The 27247-nt window shown below is 42.6% G+C and overlaps 2 protein-coding genes across 6 annotated transcripts; one reads left to right on the plus strand and one right to left on the minus strand.

Moving 5' to 3' along the window:
- Nucleotides 1–361: 361 nt before the first annotated feature.
- Nucleotides 362–7764, plus strand: LOC115016396 (3-hydroxy-3-methylglutaryl-coenzyme A reductase-like). 3 transcript variants are annotated; one of them, XM_029444107.1, is made up of 20 exons: nt 362–510; nt 985–1193; nt 1304–1415; nt 1503–1590; nt 2185–2269; nt 2403–2508; nt 2613–2719; nt 2816–2935; nt 3048–3181; nt 3294–3565; nt 3679–3833; nt 3936–4130; nt 4291–4449; nt 4558–4715; nt 4836–4941; nt 5104–5274; nt 5457–5597; nt 6231–6389; nt 6543–6697; nt 6784–7764. In XM_029444107.1, the coding sequence occupies exons 2-20, from the start codon at nt 1032–1034 to the stop codon at nt 6836–6838; spliced, it is 2640 nt and encodes an 879-aa protein (XP_029299967.1). In that variant the 5' UTR covers nt 362–510; nt 985–1031; the 3' UTR covers nt 6839–7764. The 3 variants fall into 3 exon arrangements, with proteins under 3 accessions (XP_029299967.1, XP_029299966.1, XP_029299968.1); XM_029444106.1 differs by having other exon boundaries at nt 377–540; XM_029444108.1 differs by lacking the exon at nt 362–510 and adding an exon at nt 660–767.
- Nucleotides 7765–7812: 48 nt separating this feature from the next.
- LOC115016397 (collagen type IV alpha-3-binding protein-like) lies at nt 7813–27149 on the minus strand. Of its 3 annotated transcripts, XM_029444109.1 has the most exons (17): nt 26474–27149; nt 24810–24944; nt 17455–17571; nt 14617–14724; nt 14265–14403; nt 12917–13003; nt 12533–12690; nt 12075–12167; nt 11896–11982; nt 11696–11788; nt 10995–11090; nt 10703–10838; nt 10537–10604; nt 10306–10434; nt 10065–10194; nt 9718–9854; nt 7813–9623 (listed from the first exon to the last, which is right to left on the minus strand). In XM_029444109.1, exons 1-16 carry the CDS (start codon nt 26582–26584, stop codon nt 9727–9729), a joined length of 1815 nt encoding a protein of 604 aa, XP_029299969.1. In that variant the 5' UTR covers nt 26585–27149; the 3' UTR covers nt 7813–9623; nt 9718–9726. The 3 variants fall into 3 exon arrangements, 1 of the variants encoding a protein (XP_029299969.1); XR_003833165.1 differs by lacking the exons at nt 7813–9623; nt 9718–9854 and adding an exon at nt 17227–17292 and having other exon boundaries at nt 10537–10608; nt 10706–10838; nt 26474–27148; XR_003833166.1 differs by lacking the exons at nt 7813–9623; nt 9718–9854 and having other exon boundaries at nt 10537–10608; nt 10706–10838; nt 26474–27148.
- Nucleotides 27150–27247: the final 98 nt, after the last annotated feature.

Here is a 27247-nt window from a genome sequence, read left to right on the forward strand (position 1 = left end):
TGCTTTTATACTGCAATATATTGAGAGGTGTTTCCAATTGTTTATCCTCCCTATTTATTTACATGAGGGGGGCAGAATATGAAAAACACCACTCAATATAATGCAGTATATAACAATCCACCACTAATGAACTCAATGCTAAATATATACTTGAATTAACACATCTATGACAGTGTCAACAAAACTCAACATTTTGGATTATACTTGTGTACTTAAAAAAAAGTGGACACTGAGTGTATTAAAAACATACAGTGAATACATCCATCATTTGTATATGAACAAACATATATACATAATGATAAAACATATCAAAAAGACAGACGTCACGTTTTTCCACAGCCTTCGCCTCTGCCTCAGATTTCATCACGTCGCGTGACGTGTTCACTGACGTTGTTGACGTCAGGATTTCCGCATCGCCATGTTGGCGTCGGCGTTACCCAAGCGATTTGTGGAAGGGGCATTATCATAATGGAAAGGACTCTCTGACCCTGGTGAAGCTTTCATTTGACAGTACGCGAATTCAAGATGTTTTATTACACGGTAACTAATAAAAGTGTTCATTAAGTTTGGAGGGACGAAGTGACCTTGGTGGCAGCTGTGTATGTTGTTATACAGGGTGGGACAGCTAATGTAGCTAATGCTAACGCTAACGCTAGCCTCTGGGACTTAACTGCTAAAAATGTAGCTAATGCCACTAAGGACAACGTTATCTTTCATCTTAAACGCAGATATGTTCTGTCTTTTTAAACTTTGAAGAGTTCACTTGAGTGAGTCTGCATATTTTTAAGCTAACTGCACATCTTTCACGGTAGTTAGCCATCAAGAGGAAGTGGTCCTACTACTGTCAGCTACACAGACAGGCAGTCGTTAGTCTCTGCCATTATCACCTATTTAATCTACAGTAGCGACAATTGGCAACGGGATGGCATCTTGTGTCGTTGTTTGAGAATGATTAGGTGTTGTTTTTATCCTTTTTTATTACAGGTGAGGCTGTAATCTTAGGTAGCAGGAAGGCATCTTGAGACCTTGAGATGTTGGCTCGTCTGTTCAGGCTCCATGGCCTGCTGGTGGCCTCCCACCCGTGGGAGGTCATAGTGGGCACCATCGCTCTCACCGTCTGCCTCGTGTCTATGAACAACCTGGCAACCAGCAGCCAGATGTGCAGCTGGAATGAGTGCCCCAAAGTCGAAGAGGTGTGTCTGCTTAAGAGGAGGAGGCTGGTGTGGTTGTGGCAGCTCATCCCAAATCTAAACCATGAGAAGGAATTGCTAACAAGAAGATGTCTTTTCTTGTTTTCTTATAGAAAATCCACAGCAGTGACATAATTATCCTAACAATCACACGCTGCATGGCCATCGTTTATATCTATTTCCAGTTCAAGAATCTACGACAACTGGGCTCCAAATATATACTGGGTCAGTATGATAGGATGATGTTCAGCATCAAACTGTAATATCATATATGTCATATATTTAAACTGTCTACATGGTCTCTTTCTTCAGGTATTGCCGGACTGTTCACGGTGTTTTCCAGCTTTGTTTTTAGTACAGTGGTCATACACTTTTTTGGGAAAGAGCTGACCGGTCTTAAGTAAGTATTAAGTGCACTAACATACTTATTGTTCAGCAGAGAGATTAATACAAATAATTAACCTGATTTATAATAACTGTTGGAGTCTTTCAGCTAATTTATGTGAAAACGTTTTTTTATCTTCCTATGCATGTTGCTTCTTCAAGTTAGTGGGACTTCTGACTTTCCTTGCCTCGAACAATCCTCCTCAAATCTAGCTTGTATTCCGTTGTGGTCACTCGAAGCAATTATTTCACATGTGTGTCATTCAGAACAGATTGATACATCGCAGGCATTTTTGTGATTGGCTCTTGGGCCACATCAAAATGAGACGCGCTGTCATGGTCTCATACTTGACACCACACATACACACACTCACAAATATAATTTTATAACTGAAGAGCCGCGGGTTGGCCACCCCTGGTGTATACTATAAAATAACAAAAAAAGAAGAAGTATGGCGGTGAGATCAAACTTTCAGTCAGGTGATTTACAGCCCTCTGGACATTATAATGGTTTACAGTTCTTGACAGCTGCAACTTAATGTCACGTGTGACTGTCAGTGTTACTTGTGTCTCTCTTTGTCATTCCCTGACATGTGTCTCTCCGCTGCAGTGAAGCCCTGCCGTTCTTTCTCCTGCTCATTGACTTGTCCAAAGCTTGTGCATTGGCCAAGTTTGCCCTCAGCTCAAACTCTCAGGTAAAGTCACACACCTTGTTTTGGTGTATGTTGTCTACTGTAACTGAAATCTGTTGATTCATAGGAAGAATGTAGTTGAGTTGTCTGACTGGTGCTATGGCCCTGTGTTGTGTGTGTGTGTGTGTGTATGTAGGAGGAGGTGAGGGAGAACATCTCTCAGGGCATGGCCATCCTGGGCCCCACCTTCACCCTGGATGCTCTGGTTGAGTGTTTGGTCATTGGGATTGGCACCATGTCAGGTGAGGAATACTAATATTTATTTTCCTCCAACAGCTATGTTCTTTATTTTTAATACTCTATGATTGTGGAAAATGTAAAGAATACAATTTGTATTGTTTTCCAGGTGTGCCTCAATTGGAGATCATGTGTTGTTTTGGCTGTATGTCTGTCCTGGCCAATTACTTCGTCTTCATGACCTTCTTCCCTGCGTGTGTCTCTCTGGTCCTGGAGGTAAAGATCATCTGTAAAATGAAGTTAAATGAATTCCTTGCATCTCGCAGTAGATTTGCGTGAGCTCATGCTGAATGTTCGTGTGTGTGTATATAGCTGTCCAGGGAAAGTCGTGAAGGCCGTCCAATCTGGCAACTGAGCCACTTTGCCCGAGTGCTGGCTGAAGAAGAGGACAACAAGCCCAATCCTGTGACTCAGAGAGTTAAAATCATCATGGTGAGAAACTGTATTCAGCAGTGTTACCACAGCGTACCTCAAGGTGGCTTGTCTAAAATAAGAATTAAGAAGCGTGTTAACAATCTTAACTATTTGATGATGTCCTCCTCAGTCTCTGAGCCTGGCCTTAGTTCATGCTCACACTCGACTAGCAGCTGAGCATCCAGGTCAGAATAGCTCGCTGGACGGGCCCATAGCTAAGAGACTGGACTCTGGTGACACCATGTGGCCTCCGAAGCTCAGCAGGTAAAAGCATTGAACAAAAAGATTGCTCATCCCATGAATACATTTGCCTGGTATTGACTCGTGTGCAGTAACTTCCTGATGCATGACTTGGTCTCTCTTCACCTCTGAGCAGTATGGACCTGGAGCAGGTGATAACTCTCGGTCTTGCTCTGCTCCTGGCTGTGAAGTACGTCTTCTTTGAGCAAGCGGAGACAGAGTCTTCACTGTCCCTCATGAGTTCTCCGACCCAGAAGCCCAGGGTGGCAGAGGACTGCTGCAGGAGGGACTTCCCAGCTCCGAAACTCCAGATAACCATGAACGGTACCATAGCAACCAACCCTGCATCGCCAGCTGTCTCAGACTCTCAACTTTCCCCTGAGGCCGACACGGTGTTCAGTGAACAGGGTGAGACTTATAATTGGTTCTGCTAGCTCGCTCATGTCTGTACTCACAGATGAAAAAAAACCAAAACTCTGATGTTGACGTGTGACTTTTGTTTCATGTTTCCTCTACGACAGAGGTGACTCTGCCTGCAGCGGCCTCGGTGGATAATGGCCCCTGTGTTTCATGTTTTGGGGAGTCTCTAGCTCTGACACCTTGTGTTCCTCAAAGTAGCAGTAATTCAGAGGCCCGGACGCTGGAGGAATGTATGGACATCCTCTCAGATCCCCAGGTAAGCTGCCAGAGCACATAGAAACCCGTGCAGTAGATATCCTTAGCTCTGTTTTTCTGAAGATTGTTTTTAAATCACTGATTTTCCCATCTTGCTTTCCAGAGGGGGCCCCGATATCTCAGCGATAAAGAGGTGATGAACCTGGTAACCTCACGTAACATCCTGAACTATAAACTGGAAGCTGTGCTGGAGACTCCAGAGAGGGGCGTGGCCATCAGAAGGGAAATGCTTTCACCCAAACTGCCTGTTCGCTCCGCTTTGGCTTCTCTGCCTTTTAAGGACTATGACTATTCAAAGGTACGGGCGACATGCATATCTTTCACTTTCCATTGGGACTATGTTGTCTAATTTACAAGCACATTCATTGTCTTACATTTTTCAACATATGAAATGTGTGTTCAGGTTGCACCTGCTGCAGAGTGTTGATTCAGTATTACTCTGTTCTGTTGCCCTGTAGGTGATGGGCACTTGCTGTGAGAATGTCATTGGCTACATGCCGGTGCCAGTTGGAGTGGCTGGTCCTCTTCTTCTGGATGAGAAGCAGTTTTACATTCCTATGGCGACCACAGAGGGCTGCCTGGTAGCCAGCACTAACAGAGGATGCAGGGCACTTTCTGTAAGTGAGGATATCTGGCTGTTGTTGACTTTGCGTTTATGTACTGTGTATATAAGTGTGTGTATGTGTGTGTGTGTGTGCTGTGCTGACTCGTCTTTACCTGTCCAGCTGAGTGGGGGTTGCCACAGCAGCATCCTAGCTGACGGTATGACCAGGGGTCCTGTGGTGAGGCTGCCCTCAGCATGCCGGGCTGCAGAGGTCAAAGTCTGGCTTGAGACCTCGGACGGATTCAGCAGGATCAAAGAGGCCTTCGACCAGACCAGCAGGTCAGTGGAAACACTGTGACGGAATGATTGAAGGTCTTTCCATTTCCTTTGGTCACACCTATGAAATGTGAGTGTAGTATTGGAGGACATAAATCATACATGTATGTTTGCTCTTGGTAGGTTCGCTCGTCTGGAGAAGCTGCTGGTGGGCTTAGCAGGGAGGAACTTATACATTCGCTTCCAGTCTCAGACAGGAGACGCCATGGGCATGAACATGCTCTCCAAGGTACGACCGAATCTTGTGTAGCAGTCAATGCAATTTAAAAGCCACTTTTGCTCCTGTCTCTAGTTGGCTCACTCTATTTTTTCTGTATCTTCAGCGCTGTAAATACTTAGAAGTGTGTGTGTGTGTGTGTGTGCGTGTGTGTTGTGTGTGTGTGTTTCCCAGGGGACTGAGCAGGCTCTGCAAAGACTCCGGCAGCAGTATCCAGACGTGGAGGTGCTGTCGGTCAGTGGCAACTACTGCACTGACAAGAAGTCTGCTGCCATTAACTGGATCCTGGGTCGGGGAAAGTCTGCGGTGTGTGAGGCCACCGTCCCTGCCAACGTGGTCAGGGAGGTAAAGACAACTAAATCCAAACTCCTGTTTGTATTTTAAGATGCAACAGTGGAACTTATCAGAATCAGAAATTTGAAAAATGAATAAAAGAAGTTAAAGTAAAAATGTGGACATTGTACTACGATATATTACAACAATAAATATCCACCAGTCTACATTAACAACCATTAATGTGTCTGTAGGTGTTGAAAAGCAGCACAGCTTCTCTGGTGGAGCTGAACATCAACAAGAACTTGGTGGGCTCGGCCATGGCGGGCAGTATCGGGGGCTTTAATGCTCATGCTGCCAACATTGTCGCAGCCATCTACATCGCCTGTGGACAGGTACCAGAGCGCTCAACATGTTTAAGCCTTTAATTAATGCATCTTACATACAATGTGGTAAACGATCCTGATGGTTCAGAATGAAGGTACAAATATTTACAGTATGTTTAAAATGGATAGTTGCACATATAACACAACCACAGTAGTATGTTACACAGAAACGTTGTCTTTTGATAAATACTTTTTAAAGTGTGGGAGAAGCGGACGTGTCGGTATGAGAGCCTGAAATGGAAATTATGAATATTTAAAATCAGGTTATAGAATACACTTGTGAATCAGGCAGCCTGGACGACACTGTATTAAGGGATACATAGGTAAAATAAATAGATTTATAATCAATTAAGAATGCTGATAAGTAGAACCCACTAAATATTTATGGCTGCAGAGTAGCTTTGCAAGGGGCTGAAATGAGTAGTTTATGTATCTGATGTAGTTACAGAAACAGTGCAAGTAATATAGTTACAATGCCATGTGATGCAGTTGATACATGGTGTAAAAAAACCAGAATCTTACATCCAGAGCTTGTGTTGGGAGTGTTGGGAGTGTTGGGAGTGTTGGACACCAGTGTAGCCCAAAAACATTTATCTGCATCACCGCACTCACTGAGTGAGATTGCTGCATTGCTTGTTTCAGGACCCGGCTCAGACGGTGGGGAGCTCCAACTGTATCACTCAGATGGAGCCTGCTGGGCCAGAAAGGGAGGACCTGTACATCAGCTGCACTATGCCCTCCATAGAGCTGGGCACTGTGGGAGGAGGCACCAACCTGGCGCCCCAGCAGGCCTGTCTGCAGGTAATGTCACCTATACTTAATTTCATGGCCCTTGGTTGTATACATTAATTAAAAGGTACATGAAAAGGATGTATTTCACTTAGTCTGATGAGATTGGTAACACAGTTCTCTAATATTTTGCTGATGTTTAACTTTATCCATCTCTGTCTTTAGATGCTCGGCGTCCAAGGTTCCAGTGCCAGCCAGCCAGGCGAGAACGCCCGTCAGCTGGCCCGTGTTGTGTGTGCCACCGTGCTGGCCGGGGAGCTCTCCCTGATGTCCGCTCTAGCTGCTGGACACCTCGTCAAGAGCCACATGGCCCACAACAGGTCGGATCATTTACTCGTGTTCTTCCTGGTTGGTAACTGTCATAGTTTTCCCTGTGATTTCTGACTTTGTCCTGTTTTTCTCCCAGATCTAGAACGACTCTGTCAGAAACACCTTCATCGAAGTCTGAGAAAGCTGCGTGACAAAATAATGTTGATAGTCCATCTTCAGAGTCCGCCAGATTGAAGGAGCGCTCCAGCCGACAGAAAACTTGAATCGTCTCCTAATGACGTTGTTCTGAAGCGAGTGCTGCGGGTCGTGGACATCCAGACTAACGACCGGAGCCAACGTGTGCTTGCATCGTGTGTCGACCCTGTTTGGGTTTCGTTATGTTGAGGTTTAACTATTTGTGCCATGTGACTGCATCTAAACATTACGGTAGTGTTTTTCTTGTTAGCACTGATCTTTCAGACGACTGTGAATTATTGAATGGCGCAGTCCACCATGCTCGTCAGAGTCTTAAGGCCAAAAGCAAATTGCTTCTGCGATCATACAAAGGAATGACAAAACTTCCACATCTATTGCCTGAGAAATTGATCTTTGCACTCGCCAAACGCTTGCTTCAGGCGTTACTGTGACATTTGCTCAAGTTTAAAATGCCAACTTTCTGCCTGAATGTATGTTGTACTAAATCAGTGTTGTAGGATATAACTTGCACTAACCCTTCCTGATTTAAGGTGCTGCTATGTAGAATGACAGTGGCTGCTGGTTCTAGGAAGGTTAAGCAACTGCTAATGTGGTTTTTGTCAAAGTGACAAAATGCTACAGGGCAGGTTGCTTCTTTGTGTTCATGCGAAGAGGGAGACTGGAAATTCAAAGCCATATTTAATAAACTTGGTCATGGTTCACTATACGTGCAGCATGATCAGAGGATTTATTGCCGGGGGGAAGTTAAAGGCATCACTGACTAAAGAGTCTGCAGCTTCTTGTATCGTCCTTTTGGGACGTCTGAAGCTCAGACGTGGCCTTACGTACAGGACGTCTCGGAGAAGATGAGCCTTAGCATGTTCTAGATAGAATATTCAATTTTAATTATTCATTTCTTTTTAATAAAAAAGAATTACACTAACGTCTGTTGTCTTTGTCACAGGAACAAAAGGGCTCGACGACAGAAAACTGGAGGATAAACTTATTTATTTCACTTTTTAAACAGGGCAGAAGTGCAACGCTGTCACAGTACATATGTAAGTTGATCCCACAGCATTAGTATGAACAAATTATTTACAAATGTATTTCTAATTACATTCAGGTTTGAACTCGAATTAGAAATGTCTGCTTTAGGTGTCAGAGCTTCAGCCTTGCTCTCCACTTAGCCGAGAGGCCGAGTATCATATGGCTTCACTCTCACCCACTTCATTCTGCTGTAAGGTTCAAGTGGAGACTGAAACTAAAGCTACAAATCCATCATAGATTCAACCCAAGAACAAAAACATTTTGTGCTGTCCACTGGTGGAAAAGGTACCAAAAATGTATTCATGTAGTTACTGATGCTTTACTTTATTTATTAAAGCAACAAAAACATGTTTTATGATGTTCCATATCAGCCTGTGTCAACTGTAAGTCCAGAGTTACCGCTTCACTGTTTACTGAAATGCTTGAATGTAAACAGGATGAGCAAATACAGACTAATAAAAAGGAATTGGAAGTAATTATTTCCTATAAAATCAGGTTCTTAAACTCTGGACTTTCAGAGCTTGTACTGCCGGCACATGTGACTCAGTGTTGATGAAATGCATCTCAAGTCTTCATAATATTACAACTTGTAAAAATATCCTGCAAGCCCTCTGTGGGGAAAACCCAAATTAATTGTCAACTGGTTCATTCAGTTAATATATTTAAATTGACTCCTGGAGGAGATGATTACAGGGGGAACTCAGCCACGAGGCACTTCACTAGTGATTCCATATGTGCGCTCGCAGCACCTGAAGCTAGATTCTCTTCACACTAAGGCATTTGGGCTCCACTCAAGTCACGGAAACTATCCGACCTTCAGAGAAATGTTAGCGACACTATTTACAAACTTATTAAACATTCAAAGACATGTGCTGTATAACACTAACCTTTTACAATAACACAAATATAAAGCCGAGCAAACAATGTACATGAACTCTGTTTTGTACATTAAATATATGACAAACTCCTCTCCGCTCGTCCCCCCATCGGCACCAGCGAGTGTTTTCATGAGAGGGACCGAGTCGAAGAGGTTAAGTCTTATATCGTCGGGCTCATGGGTAGATGACAGCCCTCTGGACGTAATCAGTGACGTCTTACTAGCAAAAGTTAGCAGCTTAGAAAGAAAGCTGGGAAATGACTAACTATGAAATCAATCAACACAAAATAGGAGCTATAAATGGCAATAAAATATTTCATTCTATTAGCAAATATCTGTTTCTCTTTACAATCTTCTTATAGAACATACATACATTTATATATTAATATATCTGTAAGAAAAAAAGACAAGTCGAGGCAGCCTTCTACACGAGCATGAAAGATGCCGGGCCCTGCTGGGTGCATTCATCTCCAGAGACGAACAGCGCCCTCTACTGACACTCACAAGAATCTCCTTTTGAATAAACAGCAACTAAGTATTTTATCAGTTAAATCACAGAGAAGGGGAGAAAACAAGCAGTCGTTTCTCTCGAAATGAGGAATTATTATGAGATCACTGCCAGGTTTTAACTCAAGAATATTCTTTTACATAAATATCTCTCGGAGGTCAAGGGCTCGTCTCACAGGGGTTTGAATGCAGCCACCAGAGGGCAGCACTGTGACCCTTCGTCCCCTACTGGAAGTAACTTGTCGCTAAGAGCTGCGAGGGAGAAAACGGCTTAAAAGGAACTCGTCTGGTGACGGCGGCAGAGCAGCAGTCAGTCTGAAGATACTGGGTCCTCCAAGCCTCATATGCTGTTCTGTCCTTTTGTCTCCGCACTGGAAAGATAGAGGATTCATATTAGCATTTCTTGGTAAGGTATGAGAGGACCGGTGAAGACATCCACCTGGATAAGTAAGCTCCTGTGTTTACCTGTGCACCTCAGAATAAGATGGGTTTGCCAGCAGTTTTCTCCTGGACGTAGGAGGTGAAGCGCTTGAGGAACTTGGGGTACTCCCTCTTCGCCACGGCCCTGAGCACGGAGGCAGGAGCCCAGCCCCCTGGATTCACTGCACACAGACACGAGCGACCAAACATCATAATTATTATCATCATAATAATAATAATAATAATAATAATAATAATAATAATAATAATAATAATAGGCACTGCAGTGGACGGTTAAACATATAAAAGAGAGGCCAGAGAAAATATTTAAGACTTTAGTAAATGGACTCCTGCAGAAACCCTGATCATTAACCTCCACTGATGATACGCACCGTTGGCGACGTAGGTGATTTTACACAGGATGTTGTCTCTGCTGATCTCCTTATCGCCCTCTGGTGGGCTGACCAGGGTCTGACAGATTATGCCGATGTTGATTTTTGCACGGACACACTTGCTGGATGGCTGTGGGACGACGACAGGGGAGACAGAAATGATTATCATTCAGAATCTCAAATAAATGCATCGCATGGCGTCTGGAACCTAAACTGCATCCGAGTGGACTTGGTGGCTCACCTGAGCGTCGTCATGATCCACAGAGAAGTTGCAGACCAGCCAGGTGTCTGGGTCATTCTCATTGTTGGCCAAGATCTTCCTCATGGCAGACACGTACAGCACGTCCCTCTGAGATGCAGGCCACACGCGCTGAAACAGAGATCATCATCATTTTTTTTATCATTTCAGATGCAACAGACGAGAAACACAAACATCCCATTTCTATTTAGTTTGTCATCTCGCCGCTCTTACCTTGTGCGTTTGATAAACAATCGCTGCGTTCTCCGACAATGTCTCCACAAGGTTGAAGTTTTCGATAGGTGGCTAAAAGAGGCGGAGAACGTGGGATTATTACAATGAAGTTGTTTTTATTCTAAGAAATAGTTTTAAACTGGCAGCGATATAGAGCTGAAGGACTTACTCTCCCAGTCGTTGCGGTACGCCGTGTCCCAAAAGTAGTGGCAGACCTCGTGACCAGTCACCCCCTTTACTGAATGTGTGGCCTTCAGCGGGTCCAAGACAATCCCATTCTCTTCCACCTCTCTCCTGTACACCTGCACACACGACACAGTCACATTGTCTCATGTGTATACATGTAGTAGGCTTTGATTTGGGTTGAAGAAAACACTTTGGTCCGATAGTACGTTGCAGATAAATGTCATTTTAAGAACAAAAGTATTTCATAACAGTTTTAAAAATCCTCCTCGTACCTTCATTTCTCCCTCTTCTACAACCAGCTGCCAGTTGGCGTCTCCACCAACGTCCTGCAGGGAGTAGGTCATGTGACTGTGCACCATCTCCTCCACCTATAACACAAGGCCAGGCACAGAAGGAGGATGTGAGATCGATTATGTAACGACAACTTGAAAAGGCCTTAGAAGCTGCATCTGTATACAGTCTAGTTTCTGGGAACTAAAATTAACATAACATCAGGTGGAGAAATGACCACTGGGCGACACAAAGCAGGCCGATACGTCACACGAGAGAGAGAGGGAGCACATTGTGTTTAAACATTAACAATTATTATCTCACACGTGTATAATGGGAGCTCATATTTCATGCTGCTACAAGTGAGTTCCTTTAAGCGTACGCAGTTACTGGGGCTTAAACATGATTGTGTTTAGTCCAGACAGGTGAACCACAGCGGGAGGGAGGCCGGCTGAGCCTGGACAGTGAGTTACCTCTGCGCTGAATCTGTGCACATCATGAGGACGGCTGACTATCAGAGCGGGGGAGGACTGACTATGAGGCTACAGGAAAGATGAGAACCGAGTGGGATGATGGACAAAACAAAAAAAATGAAGAATGTAGAAGAACAGGACGTGAGATGTTAAGATGAAAGAAGTGTGAGAGAAGGAACATGAAGAAATGGAGGTGGAATGATGGAAGTAGGAGTAAAATGTTTGTTTACCTTGGCAGAGAATCTGTGTGTGCCGGGGCTGGAATAGACGTCTCCAGGGGGGACTGGGCTGGACCTCTGTAGCCTCGACTTCTCAGTGTGACACTGGATACAAACAAGCACATATTTTATTTCACATTACCTTCAAATGATCTCCTCCCTTTAGCGGTGATCATTCTTTAAGTAACTGCTGTATCCGATCTTTTGCATACCTGCTCTTCTATTTTGTCCTGTCTGTCGAGAGCAGCTTCAACGGCATCGAAAAACTCGTCCTCGTTAATGAGGCTGTTTGGACCCTCCTGCCAGTAAAGGGGAGAGGGGAACGTTACTCCAATAAGTTCTGACACAACCCAAAAGTCTCGCAGCTGCTCGATGAGGTGTCACACTTCACCTCATAATCTGGACCTCCGAAGTGAGACTTTATCTTCAACTCATTGAGGGCTGATTTATAGCCCTCCTCTATCCTTCGCCGCTTCTCCATCTCCTGCACACACAAATACAAAATCATTAATGGAACAACATGTTGTATATTTGCAGTAATAAATCATAACATTACCATATGTCAGAGATTAAGGATACATGCTCAATTGAAATATTAGCGTTTCTGACAGCATTGTCCTCAACCTGGCAACCCGTGTGACCGTCAAACCTGGCAGGGACTGCAGCCCCCATTCTAAATGCTACCGTCAGTCTTATTGTTCCTTTAAATCCGACAGTAACTTTCTCTCCTGTATCTTGTTGTTGCCGATAACCGCTTGTATACGACAATAGAAATGTATGTAATACAGGCTTTCTTTCAAACAGGTAGACGCTAAGAACCATGGGTAATTGGGTCCAAACGTTACACACCTTATCCAGCCTCTTCTGCCAGCTGTCTTCTCTCTTCACCATGAGGTCGATACAGTGGGACAGAGTGGCCAAGATCCCGGCTGTGGTGGCCTTGAATGTGATGGCCTCGCCCTTAAAGTCTATTCCATTGATTCCCTTGGGACTCAAGGACTGGAACACTGCACACAAGAGGAGCACGGGACTAAAACAAGTGCTACTTGATAGAGTGGTCACTTCCTAATGTGATATTCTCCATTATGTGTACGTCAGTGGGCGTCTCTTGCAGACTTAAACATACTTAAATACATCATCTTCTTACTGTCTGTACATACATAATGCTGTTTTCTAAACTTTAAACTTCATGAATATTTAAGGTTAAAGAAGATTACTTTAAGAATTACTCACATTTTTCTTTGCTACCGTTGTTGTTGTTGTGCTGCAGCTCTTCATCAGTCCGGGTGTTAGGGAAGTCATCTTCATCATCCTCCACGACTGAAAAAAATGTTTCAAAATACAGTTTCAGAGAAGAAAGGAAAACACTAGAAGGCACCAAAAAGGTAGTTACACCCGACCTCGCTGAAAGTCAACCAGCGTTCTCGGGCAGGGAAGCGCCCTGTGGCCCATTCACAACTTAAACTACAGCACAGTGCACCATCAGACTGACAGGACTCTGCTGGACAACATGACAATGGTCTGGTTTCATCTTTAGAATGGAGAGAGAGAGAGAGAGAGAGAGAGAGAGAGAGAGAGAGAGAGAGAGAGAGAGAGAGAGAGAGAGAGAGAGAGAGAGAGAGAGAGAGAGAGAGAGAGAGAGAGAGAGAGAGAGAGAGAGAGAGCGAGAGAGAGAGAGAGAGAGAGAGAGCAGAGAGAGAGAGAGAGAGACGAGAGAGAGAGACAGAGAGAGCGAGAGAGACGAGAGAGCGAGAGAGACAGAGAGAGAGAGAGCGAGAGAGCGAGAGAGAGAGAGAGCGAGAGAGGGAGGTGAGAGGAACAAAAGCAGGGCTTCATTCACTGTGGTCAGTGCAGGCTGCCGTGAGCAAATGTTCAACCAGCCAAGATGGGGTGAGGGAGTTTGTTGAATAACTGCTGTCTGAGTCACAACACACATTTCATAAAAGACTATGCATGGAATACATGTAATCCAAAGATTCTCTTAGACATAAGAAACAAATTAGCCATATTTTTGTAATCCGTTCTCCTTTTTGGTTCCCAGAGTTCCACAATTTGACTTTAATTAATTCAATTGAACCTCCTTCAACATGCTTGTGTGTCACACTGTACCGTTTGATTATGTCCACACATTCGGAATTAACCAAATGCAACAGCTACGTGACAAAATAAAGGCTTCAACTAACAATTATTTTCATTTTCTGATATCTATTGGTTATTTTCTCAGATGATCAATTCATTGTTTTTGTCTATAACCATAAAGTAGTGAAAAATACTTTATTGTAATTTCTTGCATTTGGAGTTTTATCAAAAGAAAACACATTTAGTTTAATATTAGTTTACCACTTATCCTCATGTTTGAGAAGATTAAACATGTTTGGTATTTTGACTTAAAGAACTGATCGACTAATCAATGAAATGACAATCGTTTCAGCTCCAAAATAAACCTGGAATGTTTATTGAAAAGTTGCAGGAAAGTGGTCATATCACAATAAAATAATAGTCACTTCTAATCTAAAGAAATCACAAAAATGGCCTCCCCTATAGAGTAAGTGGTTCAAAAGAAGGCGTCTGTGGGACTCACTTTTATCCCTCTGCAGCTCATCCTTAGACACGGCGTTTGAACAGCCATCAAAGTATTTCTGAAGCGTGTCCACCTGCCTGCACAAGATATCTCTGAAGGTCTCCATCTCTGCCAGCTTCTCTTTCAGGCTGTGACCCTTCTAAAGAAACAATAAAGCAACAGAGAGGTTAGGCTTCTGTTCATGGATCACAATTAAATTCAGTCCAGTACGGTCAGTCTAGTTGCTGACAAAATTAACAGCTTGTGTTTTTTTGTCTAAATATCCCAGAAAAGTCCTCGTGTGTGTGTGTGTGTGTGTGTGTGTGTGCAGATACAAAACTGAAGCCAATGACCTCAAGCAGAGTAAACTCGCCTTGAAGGAGGAGGTGGAGGTGGCGGAGAAGCCGCTGGTGGCTGACGTGAGAGACAGCATGGAGCCGTGTCTCCGCAGACTGGACTCTGAGCCATATCCAGAATCAGCCTGTGGAGAAAGCGACAGGTGTTGGGGGGAAAACAGACACGGAGACAAGTTAGTGATGTCGTCACAAAGTAGCTTCATTTAATAATGTACGTTATAATTATTCATTTAAACTACTAAGCAGTGACTTATTACACAAACCCTGCGACACAAAACAAAAGGTCAACTACAACTAATCCTTAAACTGATTTAAGTAATCCCTCTGATCTCATCGTCATGTCCCAAATATTTGGGGCTTTACACATCAAATCAATGTTTAATTAAAACCTTTGAAGGACAACATACAGTAAGTTGATGTAAATGAAGAATTACCATTTTTTATTTTTTATAAATGACTTGTATTACATCCAAGGATGTACACACACAAGCACAAGCCCTGATAATATCCTTAATGTTGTAATGAAACATTTTGACAAGCAAAACATGACACAGATTCAGTGACCATGGCAACACCACTGAAATATTCAACTGTAAACATGCCCGGCTCCCCTCTCCTCTTACATAACACAGGCCTTCAACATAGATGGCCGATGACATCAGAGAGGAAAGGTTCAATGGCACGGAAAGTAGAAACGAGATCAGTTTCCCTTGAAGATACAATTCCAATGTTGACCACCAGGGGGCATGAAATGTCAATGCACGTGACTGGCATTTGTAGGAGCCTGGGGTAACTTTCGGTCAACAGCAAGAATTAACTCTGTCTGTGTTCACATGGATTTCAGTCAGTGCTGCGATGCTTGCCCTTTAACCAGCAAACTGCTGCCCCCCTGACTTTATCAGCACAGATTGCACTATCTACCCGTTTACATGAGGGCGGCTTAAACGGTTTGATGAGAAAAAAAAAGAAAGAAATCCAAGCAGGCAGAGGTTTTGTTGCATCTAGACTATTTGATATCAAATAATTACAAAATAAAGAGTAAACGTAACATTTATCAGCTCATGGATCTCCTGTCAACGATTTCAACTGTATGCAGGGTACAATAAGCATCATTTACCAGCCAAATGCTGGAAAATGATGCTTATTTTGCAAGTTGGCTAGCAGATTTGCATCATTCACCAGCCACAAAAACAAGAGTAATCTAATGAGTGGCCGGTGTGTTTATGTATCAGGTGATTTAAGTGCACTCACACTACTGACTTTGGACAACAGGAGACGAAGCCTGGTGCTGATAAAAAGCTGCCCTGAGCAGAAAGTTTCTAAGTCACTAAGTTTCTTTTTAGTGATAAAGATAAAACAATACAATTGCAATAGAAGATGACCTTACAGTAACGTGTGTCACATGGCTGTCACTGCACATTTAAAAAACAACAAGCACAGTTTACATTTAAACGAGAGATAGTATCCTAGAAACAAGGGTTGTTTTAAGATGTTTTACGGTCTCTAACTGAAAGAGGGAAGTATTGTCTGTAGTGTGTTGTGTCTCCTTGGAGACGCAGGGCTGCTGAGTGCTCTGAGTAGTGTGGGTTCGAGAGGGAAGCAGGGCCTTCTAAGAAGAAGAGGTTTTAGTGGTGACTCATTGTGGGTGGGATGGTGTGTGTGTGTATGCATGAGTCACGTTAGCTCGGTGCTGGGATGAGTGAGTGAGGAGGGAACAGGGGGGGATTTCCCAAACTAAAGACAACAAGTGAGCAAGCGTGTATTTTAGCAGACAGGCTGAAGGTGTGGTCGCTGCCTTCTCCTCATCCATGTCAGACAGCTATTGCTTCACCCTGGACTTTCAAAATAAACAAATCAGTTTCAAAAACTTTCTTAATTTTCTGCAATCGTTGTTCTCTTTCCCCTCAGGCCAGGATGAATAATAAACACCATAAACACCTGACTACCAGATGTCACATCGGATTCTTTTCATCAGCAATGCAAGACATCATTTACATATTTGATGGTTGAGTGCTGCGTGTATATAATCAAACGGTTTGAAGGTCGTCTCTGCCTCCATTGTCTTCCAGCAGTCAACAGTAGGGATTGCAACCCGCTTCCTTTGACCTTCACACTGACTGAACACAATTGGTGCTACATTTGCTCTTAGCACTTAAAAAGGTTAAACTTGTATTTCAGCCCTGTGTAAATTCACATTGTACTGATATTAAAAAGGGAAACAACAAAGCAAGGAAGCCCGACTATGGTCTCAACTGGGTTGTCCCCAGAAAGTCATTAACAGGGTTATTCTGTTGACAGTGTGAGTCACACAGCTTTCTCAGCAAGTCTTAGAAGCCTTTTCAGAGTTAGCCGTGTGTTGAACGTCTGTATGAAAAGGGATTATCCTAATCCCGAACCAAATGTTAGTCCAAGGTTAAGATAACCTTCAGCGACCTGTGCCCTCTGTTAAAAGCCTTTACATGAGTCATGCACCAACAGTGAACCATCTAGGATACAACTATTCACACAGCATATATGCTTTTGCAAAAAATCTCTTATGGACTAAATAAAACAGACACTTGCTACTACTCTGTGCTAAAGATGAGTGAAGCGCTCAGTAAGTCCTGCAGACTTGCCAACAAACGCACCAGTGGTGGAGAGATGAATATTGTTCCCTGGATTCCTCCTCTCTCTCTCCTCCCCTCTCTGATACTCTGATAGAAACACACACACACACACGCGTACAATAAAAAACACACACAATCACAAATCCAACCTTGTATTATGATACTTATGTGTTGCAAATGTGACAAGGATTTGTTTTATTTTGATAGCAGCAGTTTGTTTTATGCTGTGTTACAGTGTGCGTGACTTACCCTGTGCAGCTCGATGGAGTCAATCCACTGGTGTCTGTGCTCTGGGTCTTGTGATCTTAGGTACCACACACTGTCGTTTACACTTATGTCCAGCCGGCACTCGTCAAACTCATGAGGCTAAAAAAGAAATAAACGACAGGGGACATAAAGTTAGATTTGTCAGTGTGCATTGCAAACACACCGCTGTTGATCCTTTCTATATACATCATTATTATCAAATCCTCTCTCGACATCTGATCGAATCAGAGATACTGGAGGATTCTGGGAAATTAGGCCAGTTATGGGAACCCAGCTGGCATGATATCGGTGATAATGCTGTCACACATTTACACGCTTGCTGTCATGTTCTCTTCATAGCAAAGAAGAAACGCAAATCTCTTTCCTGCTCAGCAAGAGCGAAGAAAGGCATTCGTGAGAGGTGGCCATCCATGTAAATAGCTATTACAATGACAACTGAAATAGCAAACTGCTTATCTCTCTCCTGTGCTGCTTTAACAACAGGAAGCATGGCAATCCACAGTCACAGAGATGGGAGTAAAATGTCCTCAATGTAGGCCGATGTATACATCTCAGAGATAGAAGACAAAGAAGAGTGTGCCCCATGAGTGTACCAGAGGCATCCAGTCCCATAGGAGGAGAAGTGGCAGATAACTGGCCTTTTAAGAGAACTTGCCGAATGGAGCACATTCTTAATTGCCCTCCAGTGTACCGTCAGCGCTGTGAAACATCTGCGTTGGCATGTTCAGCAAACAGGGACTATACGTGTGGATGTTTGTGAGTTGAGGGAGGGCAGAGGTGGAGGGAGTGCTGGTGACGGCAATGGTATTTACCAAATGCATCAGGCCTTCTGAAAGGACACCTCTACAGTGAGTCCCAATGCTAAATCATTCTCAAGGTCTAACCACGGGGAAAGAACAGGCAGATATATGAGTGAGAGTCTGGCTCGCTCGAGCGGAGCTGAGGACACAGCTTGAGAAGGACAAAGAACTGGAAAAGACTGAGTGAGCAGGAATGCCTGATACTGCAGTTAAACTCTAAGCAGAAGAGAAAAACACTTCAGAGAAGAGACATCTGCATTCCTGTGTCGGCCACAATACAGTAAACACATCTGGGATGCCGCTTTCAGTGTACATGTAATGCACAATAAGTCCATGGAGGGCCAAGAGTCTGCAATATTTGCATGCATTTCACCGATAAGCACTTTCAGAGAGAAATATTTAGTGATTAACAACTGCAGTGTTTGTTTAATTAATGCATTTATTCATTCTATAGGTTAGTGAATCAATCTGGTATTGTGAGATTAAATAATATAATTGTACTTTATTGATTAACCCCGTCTACCAAGTACTTAATGTTATATACACTGAGGCAAGCTATAATAAAAACAGGCACATTTGATGATTAACTATTGCAAGCTTGCAATCTAATATCGCCCAGAGACAGCCTGAGCCCAAACCATTACTGAAGATTGTATTACTTCAGTGAGTTGGCAGAGTAATAAATGGCCCACTATGGTGTCTTTAAAGAGGTTTCATCGGAGGAGTGTGACTTGGCTGTGTTGCCCGACACCTGGGCGGCACTGAGGCCAAGACCAGATGCTCCGTGTCAATAATGCACAATATGAGGCCGAACGCTGAAAGCTCGCCAAACCAGATGCTCATTTGAAAGTTACCAGCGGCATTTGCATGAGAGCAACAGCAGTGACAGAGAAACAGAGAAGAGGAAGAAGCACAAGCGAGGAAGGAAACAAGTGGGACGCATCCTTAACGTCCCATTTGTTATAAAGGAAGACAAAAGATAAGCAGACAAGCTCAACAGCCTCCTTCTCTCTTAAACCCGACAAACATTTTCTCTGCTCATTTTTTTTTTTTTTAACACAAATGTAAAAATGGGAAAGGATTTAAATCTATACAGGCAAAAGGGAAAATAAAAAAAGAACAATGTTTACTACACTAAAACCATGTGAAATGAGGCTGGAGTGTTACTTCACGCAATTTGCAAATGTTTGGTTGATAGATGGGGTTTTGTCATTTGATTGCTAGGAAAGTGGGAAAACGTGTTCCTCTTCATCACCTCTGGACTTCGGGGGGGGTCATGGGTATATTGACTGGAAAAGCACAGTGGAGGAAGGAAAGCCTGCACTGGGACGGAGACGGATTCTGGGATCCAAGGCTACGGTAAACAATAATCCATCACAGGAAGGTCATTTTAGCAGCCTTGCACATTACAAGATGACATGACGTGCTGATCTCAGCCTGGGCCCCCATGTGAAAGGCAAGCAGACAAAACTGTATGGAGCTTTCGGTTTGCCTTTCTGTCTACTTGTGAATCTGTGTGTAGGTTGATTAACCAGAGAAACACAAAAGCTGGAGAATTTCTGTTGCCCAGTGTATACTCGAGTACCTTCCAACAAGCCAGACAAGCAGGTATAAAGAAACGGACGGATGGATATTTTAGATGCGCTTGCAGCAAAGCACTTTAAATCCCAGGACAAATCAATATTTAGATTATTTTGGTGGGTTAAAAGGAATAACAAGGCAGTGTGTCTTTATTGTTCCATAAAGGCTGTGTGCCACAATTTTACTTAACAATGATTTTTTTTTAAACTACAATAACCACTTCCCAGTGCAGGTGATACAAATGTAAGTCCTGCCCATTATGATACCAGAGCAGACACATAACTGAGCAGTTTATCTCCTGTTAAGTGAGGGGAATGTGTGAGCCTCTGCCAGCAACTATTTCTGATGCCTGTCAACTGCGTCCCTTTTTGTGGGGTCCAGCTGTAGCTCAACCATAATTCTATCACACATTCAGATCATCAGTATCAAAGTATTTGATTCTAGTGACCCATATTATTGTGTTTTGTTTGTTTTGGATAGTTTAACTGTATGATCTTATGAGGGAGCATGTTAGGGGGAGAACAAGACAGGAAGGAGAATTCTTTTTTTAATGAAATTATTTAACTGGAAAAATATTTACCTTTCCCCCACCCCATGTACCACAGCGTAGCAGGTAATATGAATGGCAAGATAAAACAAAACAGCTTTATTCTGCCTCGCTTTTCTTCAAACACAAGCGCACTACTCAAAAAGACGGCCATTCTGTCCTCTCCCTTTCAACTGGAGCTGGTGTACGTGTTTGTAGTCACTGTCTCCAGAAGTGAAAGGATGGGAGCTCCCCTTAAAAAAAGCTTGAGATTTTTATTACATAATCTTTCATAATTATTGTACTCTACTTTCTGTAGACTATGGACATCAAAAAGGGATCCAACGGCCCTAGTGCAGGAAACACTAACTCACCAAGTGGTCAGAATGAAAGAGGAAAGGGAAGGTTAAATAAACAAGGATAACACACACACACACACACACACACACACACACACGCACTGTTATTGACCCTCCTCATGAGCTCCAATGTTGAGGAAGTCACATGCTAAGAGGAAGAGTCTTATTTCCTGGCTGAAGACACTTTGCAATTTCCACCACGCGCCTGACCACCATTCATAAAGACCTATTTAAACTCCTTTGTTTTTTGTTTCCCGAATCATTGCATCCAGTGCAACTGCCTTGAAGAACTCAAAACAATCCAGCACCAAACTACTACAGATTCAGTCTGCACGGCTCACAAATACCAGTGAAAGTAGGCCAGCGTGTTCTTATTAACTGACCATCAATCTAAAAATGTCCATGGTGGTGAGTAGCCTTTGAAGGTACGGTGTTGTGGAGGCACATGTGAACCAACAGGCAACCTTACAATCATATGCACCTACAACTTGTAATAGCACGACAAGATAGTCTATATCCAAGACAACGCAGAGTTTGATGGTTTACTTTGTAGAGAACATGGGGAGATAAATGGTTAACATTAGCCGATGCAACAACTGTATTTCAAAGGGAGTTTGTTTGCGTTGCCATTTAATCCAGTGCAGGATAATGTTGACTTGCTGGATAACTTTTATTTACTTAATTGGTCATTTACTGTTAAAACCTGTCTCGCGTTAATGCTACGTGTCCGTAACATTAGGTCTCTGTGCAAACCAGATATGTTGGTCGTGACACTGAATGGTATCCAATTTAGTGTTATCAAGTTCCCCAGTAATGAAGGTGGCTATGACCACAAAGAGGGCGCTTATGACCTACCTAGACTATTGTGCAGCAACAGGTGGTAGACACACTGAAATGAACAGTGTATAATGCAATCCAACCCAGCAGCTCTGCAATTAAACCTCCCTTTCAGTTGAGATGGTGTCAAACAGATATTTCCAGTCTGTTGAAGTTTGAGGCAGTAGTTTAAAGTGTATATCTATATAATTACATTTTCCGCTTTTGTGGCTAATTTATTGCGTGTTCCACCTACCAACAATGCTCGTGTTGGTTATGATGGAAACCATCCACTGAATCTGACACACGACAGACCATAAAAACACATAACCGGAGAGAATAGTGGGCCACTAGCAACGAGCTGCAGTCTATCCCAATGTTGGGTTTTTAGAGGTGTCAATTTCTCTTTTGAGAAATGCTTGTGAGCACTTGTTGTGGTTGTTTTGCAATACATGCATCACACCTTCTCTTACAGGTCTACCCAGTTTTCTCAACTTAAGTTTCCCAACTGAAATCTGTAAATTTGTCACAGTGCAGCCTAAACCAGATACTTCCCTCTCAACTAAATGCATTTACCTACTGCATGTACACTTTAATGCTTTTTGTTTCATATACATTATAGTTGATTGCATACCTTTTTGGTTTTGGACTGTTGGTTAGACAGAACACATTTTAACGGCACCAAATTATAACATGTTTTTACATTTCAAACAAATAATGAATGGAGGAAATAATAATGGAAATAATAATTAGTTGCAGCCCTAATGCCTACAGTATGATGCTAAGTTAGGAGGTTTTTTTATTCAGAATTCTAATGCTTTTTAATACCCATGCTATCAACAGCCTTTGAGCAGAGTTCCCACCACTGGGCTAAATTAAAACCGCAAGCAACACAGTTGACAAAGTAAACATTTAGTGTGGTGTAGATGTAAAGATGCTCTATACCACACTGATGCATGCAAAGATATGGAAGCAGACTTTGAGTGCAAACCATTTTTAGCCTCACTCAAAAGTTGTCAGAAAAGATGTGATGGTAGCTTACTCGTAACTCATTTTGTACCTGGACCCATCAAAAATGTCCTGTATCTGAGAACATACTGTTCCATGGAACATTTGTGTCAGAGTTAATGTGTGTGAGGGGACAAAGAGAAATACTGGCCAAAATGGAAAAAAACATTCTGTTCAAAAAAAGGCAATAACTGTGTGCATGACCACCACCAGCTATAACTCTTCGTTATTGACGCCCCAGACTTTTGAGGCATATTTCCATTGGAATGAGAACTGACTAGAGTAGAGCATCACATGGAGGTTAATATTTACATAAGCTGGGAATGGATGAAGCTGAACAAATACAGTTAATAGAAAAGCCTACATTACACTGCCTGGGAACAGCAACTCATTCATTTTCCCTTGTTGCCGTTTGAAGAGACGCACAAACGGAGCTTCAGTAAATGACCGACCTGGGCTCCACTGAAACATGATGAGACAATGTGAACTTCCAGCTTTAAACACTGTTGACACATTCAGATGTATTTTCTCTGTGCTTAGCAGAGTGTGTCAGCCTCTTTTTGAATCTCTGAGAGAGGATATTATTAAATGTCTGATCGGCATGAGAGTCTCTGCTTCAACGTATTGTAAGCTACTGCTATCACAGCTCCACTTTCTTGGTCTGTCCTATGCAGCGACACAGCATCACTAGTCTCATGATGAAGTTCTCAGTAAAGCGTTACCACATAGAATGTTGTTTTAAAACTAGGGCAGTCACCAGACAGGCCAGTCACCCTCAAGCAGACATAATCAGGAGTTTTCTTTTGCAAAAATAGGTTACCACCTGAAGTTGAAGTACAAGTTTGAGAAACTCAAGGCTAAAGTTCCTCATCTGATTAGAATTGTCAACAGTGAGTCAAGCCTTAGGCCCGCACATGGATCCAGGAAAGAGCCAGCCATTCCTTCATGAATTTAACAGAAACATATGGTGGATGCCAAACATCTGAATCTCATCTAATGTATCATATAAACTTCTCAAAAACTATGTGAGAGGCTCAGGAAGAAAAGAGGGAAGAGGGAAGAACGCCCATGGAAGCAAAAACAGTAAAAAAAAAGTACTTTTCTCTTTAGATTTCTATCCGTGTGCTCCAGATGTGATCCGCTTATTTCATTCGAATTGATTTGGGCGGTAACATATCACAACGTTAGAAAATCCTCGCCTTGCGTTAATGAAATGGAAACTGGAAAATATACTTTCACATACACATTTTCACAAGAGTCATTGAAACTCTTTGCAGAGCTTGAGATTCAAACAACGCATGTAACGTGTAAAAAGGTGTGGCCGAAGCTGACATTCTGTAAACGTTATGCAGTGGTGCGTTAGATAATCTTTCTGTCCAACACAGACAAAGTAAATTGATTGCACAGTTCTTCCACTAATCTTAATCTACATTTTTATCACTTTGTTAGCAACAACAATAACTGCCCAAGCGTCATGTAGGCAGATGGAATAGTTTGTGCAGGCCTGACAATCAGGACAGATTAACTAGTGAGTTCATCAGCTGATGGTTTTATTCTTTGATTTGTAATTATTAAAATTTTATTTCCCCAAATTGCTGACCTGATTATTAAAAGCTTTACAAAGCACTGTCCACTTTGAATAGCACAATACTTGAGTCAAATGACAGAGATTAGCTCCTCCGTATTACAGCTAGTCAACCAATCTAAGGAGAAGGTCAAGAGACTCCACAGATATGTGTCTCTTTTAATTTGGCTCATCTGTCAGTCACTTCTATTCCATTCATAAGCGACAATGCTGAAACATTTGTTGTGCATTATATCCACTGTGGTTATCAAAGGCATGCTACCAAAATTCCTGAACACCACACCGCCTGGCTTTTTCTGAATGGGAGGTCAAACTAGAGCAACACATAGTACGGGAAATCTGCTGAAGCTGTAGGTGAAGTGAAACACTCGGATAGTTTGTGGCTACATTTGCAATTTAAATAAACATCCACAGAGTTTCCTCTCAGGTCTTGAATAGCAGTGGATGAGTGCCTTTCACTGGTTGGTGGCCGAGTAGCGGAAGTAATGGTTCCTCTCTTTCTGAGAAAATGTAACTTTCAACACAAATGAAAGCGTACATTCTTGTAAGACATTTTGAAAGGGCCAACATTGCGCAAACGAAAAGCTGCATTGAAGAACACAGAACTTACGTCAGAAGGGAAGCATGAGGCTTTGTAGTAAAGAAACTCAAATTGTACTCACAGTAATAACAGCTTTGCTGAGACAGAGGGAACCCCGGCAGCCATACTCGGTCTCATCCTGGGACTTGTAGTAGCTCAGTGTGTTGTTTTTCAAAACCACCCAGCGGTCCTGCCAACCATGGATGTAATTTGTCCACTGAAAAATAAAAGCACTTTTATCAAGGGACATGAAAAATAAAAACACCTCTCCAATGAAATAGAATATACCTTTGTAACATATAACACCTTCCTTGAAACTACTTTGGTTCTTTGTATATTGATTCAAATGGTTTAGAGGCTGCACCTTGTGGTTTTGTTTTATTGAAAGATGTGCAGCTCATATTGTTCGCCTATAAAAAACATTTAACACCTTACAATACAATTCAGTGTAATACAACAAAAGCTCAGTTTAAATCAACAACACAGTTGCACAAAGTCTTTATTAAAAGACTGTTGGATTGGATTGTTAAAGTGGAGAGCAATTTGTATTTACCTGGTAACTCAGTGTACATTACTAATACAAAATGTATGTTTACACTTCAGGGAAGAGTTATGACACATGGGATTTGATGGACTCATTAATCCTCACAAGGTGTGTGACGTGTATAGGGCTTAGTATGATTAAAAAGGTGAGCTTTTCTGGAAGGAGATGTGCTTAATCTCTAAATATGCTTGGTTAGCGGGTCAGCATGCAATCCGTTTAGAGCCAACCAGTGTACAGTGACATTAATACCACATTAGCTCACGAGCAGCTTAACTCATTACGACTGTGGTCAATTTGGCCAAAACAAAGTCACAAGTGTAGCATAAGCATATGGCCAAATAGGTTACCAAGATGTAGTCTAGCAGGAGACTTAACTGTCTGTTTACCAAAAAAAAAAACAGAACAGATCAACAATAGTGTAGTGTCATTTACTTCTCTTTTACTTGTACCAGCACCCAAGCAGGTTTTACTGTACCTTGCATACTGTTGTCAAAGCAATATTTACATAACACTTACACAATTCGATGTATCCACATTGTTATCATAGTAGACATGGTATAGGAATATGCAGCAGGCTTGCTTTAGCCTTAATAATGAACCCTTCAGTCAACTAATCACAAGATCAGCACAAAGGCGTTTTACTCTTTTCGATAGGGAAAACTAATGTCTTATTTTTTAGGCAAAAATAATAGCTGTGCTTATTATTTATAGTAGTGACATCATTGTGAAAACATTGCCACAGCGAGCTGTGATCACCAGATACTTATGTAGAACTACTGCACAGTAGTTTTAACATTAATATACAGGTGTGCAATGTCGCATATATAAACCTGGAATGAGCTGCAGACCTTTCCATCCACAGTAAATTCATCTATTTTTAGAGGGATCTATGAGCTAATGTAAGCTAGCTGCTGCAATAAATACCCCGCTGTTCACTTGCAATGGGGGGGTTTTCCCTTTGCTTCAATTGGGATTATTCCTGAGCAGCAACGTGGAAATGTTGACGGATGGTGAAGGGTTCTGGATAACCCTAACCCTCAAAATAGACATGCTGGGATTGGTCATAAGCCATTTCCAAATCACCTCATTTAACCCTGATATGCAGACAGACACCTGCCTTACAGTTTTGCCCTCAGGTCTTGGCAGTGACATTGATTGACATAACGAAATTCAGTTAAACGTTAGCCAGGAACGTGACTTACCTTACTGAGGACTCCGCTCAGGTCGACGATACCAACAAGATGTCCAGACTCATCTCTGGGCTCTGCATCTTCCTCGGAACCGGACGAGTTCCAGCTCTGGTTGTCTGACATTTTCTCACCGCTATTTGGCTAACGCTTTTGTAAAAATAATAATATATATATACACACACTTGGCATATGACGCTCGTGTGAGTTTAAACTGACAGGACCTGAGCATATAAACGGCAACAGTTCACTGAATCATGTCTTGTTATTATAGACAGGCTAGCTGAGTGCACACGGAGTTAACCCAAATAGATGAAGGCTTCACAGGATCGATAGCTAGCTAGCGCCCACCGAGTACATGAACGTTGGTTAGCTAAATAGGTCGACTTTCATTTTGTGGTTAAATTGTAGGTAAACGTATCTAAACTCTGACTGTAACGTTGAATACCCAGAAGTGGCAGAAAAGGATGAATTGCGGATAAATGTGTTCCGGTTAGCTTTCAGCGGTCAGCAGGTAATCCGTAGCTGACTTTCAGAGAAACGATACGGCCGTGACAGCGGTTGTTGTTGCCCTCTGTTGACTGGTGACAGCTCTACCGTTCAACGCCATGTTTCAACTGCCGCTTGGAGCTTCTTCTCGGTGGGTGAGCAGCCGCGAGCGCGTGTTCCAACTTGTGTGGTGAGCAGGGGCGCTGGCTCGCGCGACGTCACTAAATCCACACCTAAATTGGACGCAGGCTCCGCCTCCAGTTTACAGCGTTGGAAATAGAGTACAAGAAAATAGACCCG

Source organism: Cottoperca gobio, chromosome 12 (genome assembly GCF_900634415.1).
Source record: "Cottoperca gobio chromosome 12, fCotGob3.1, whole genome shotgun sequence".
Lineage (NCBI taxonomy): Eukaryota > Metazoa > Chordata > Actinopteri > Perciformes > Bovichtidae > Cottoperca > Cottoperca gobio.

Coding starts and splice junctions, on each gene's coding strand:
- LOC115016396 (XM_029444107.1), top strand. CDS start 1,032: ATGTTGGCTCGTCTGTTCAGGCTCCATGGCCTGCTGGTGGCCTCCCAC. Junction 2,936..3,047: donor AGAGAGTTAAAATCATCATG/GTGAGAAACTGT, acceptor TGTCCTCCTCAG/TCTCTGAGCCTGGCCTTAGT. Junction 3,566..3,678: donor CACGGTGTTCAGTGAACAGG/GTGAGACTTATA, acceptor CCTCTACGACAG/AGGTGACTCTGCCTGCAGCG.
- LOC115016397 (XM_029444109.1), bottom strand. CDS start 26,584: ATGTCAGACAACCAGAGCTGGAACTCGTCCGGTTCCGAGGAAGATGCA. Junction 10,195..10,305: donor TGGATCATGACGACGCTCAG/GTGAGCCACCAA, acceptor GTCGTCCCACAG/CCATCCAGCAAGTGTGTCCG. Junction 9,855..10,064: donor AATCACCTACGTCGCCAACG/GTGCGTATCATC, acceptor GTCTGTGTGCAG/TGAATCCAGGGGGCTGGGCT.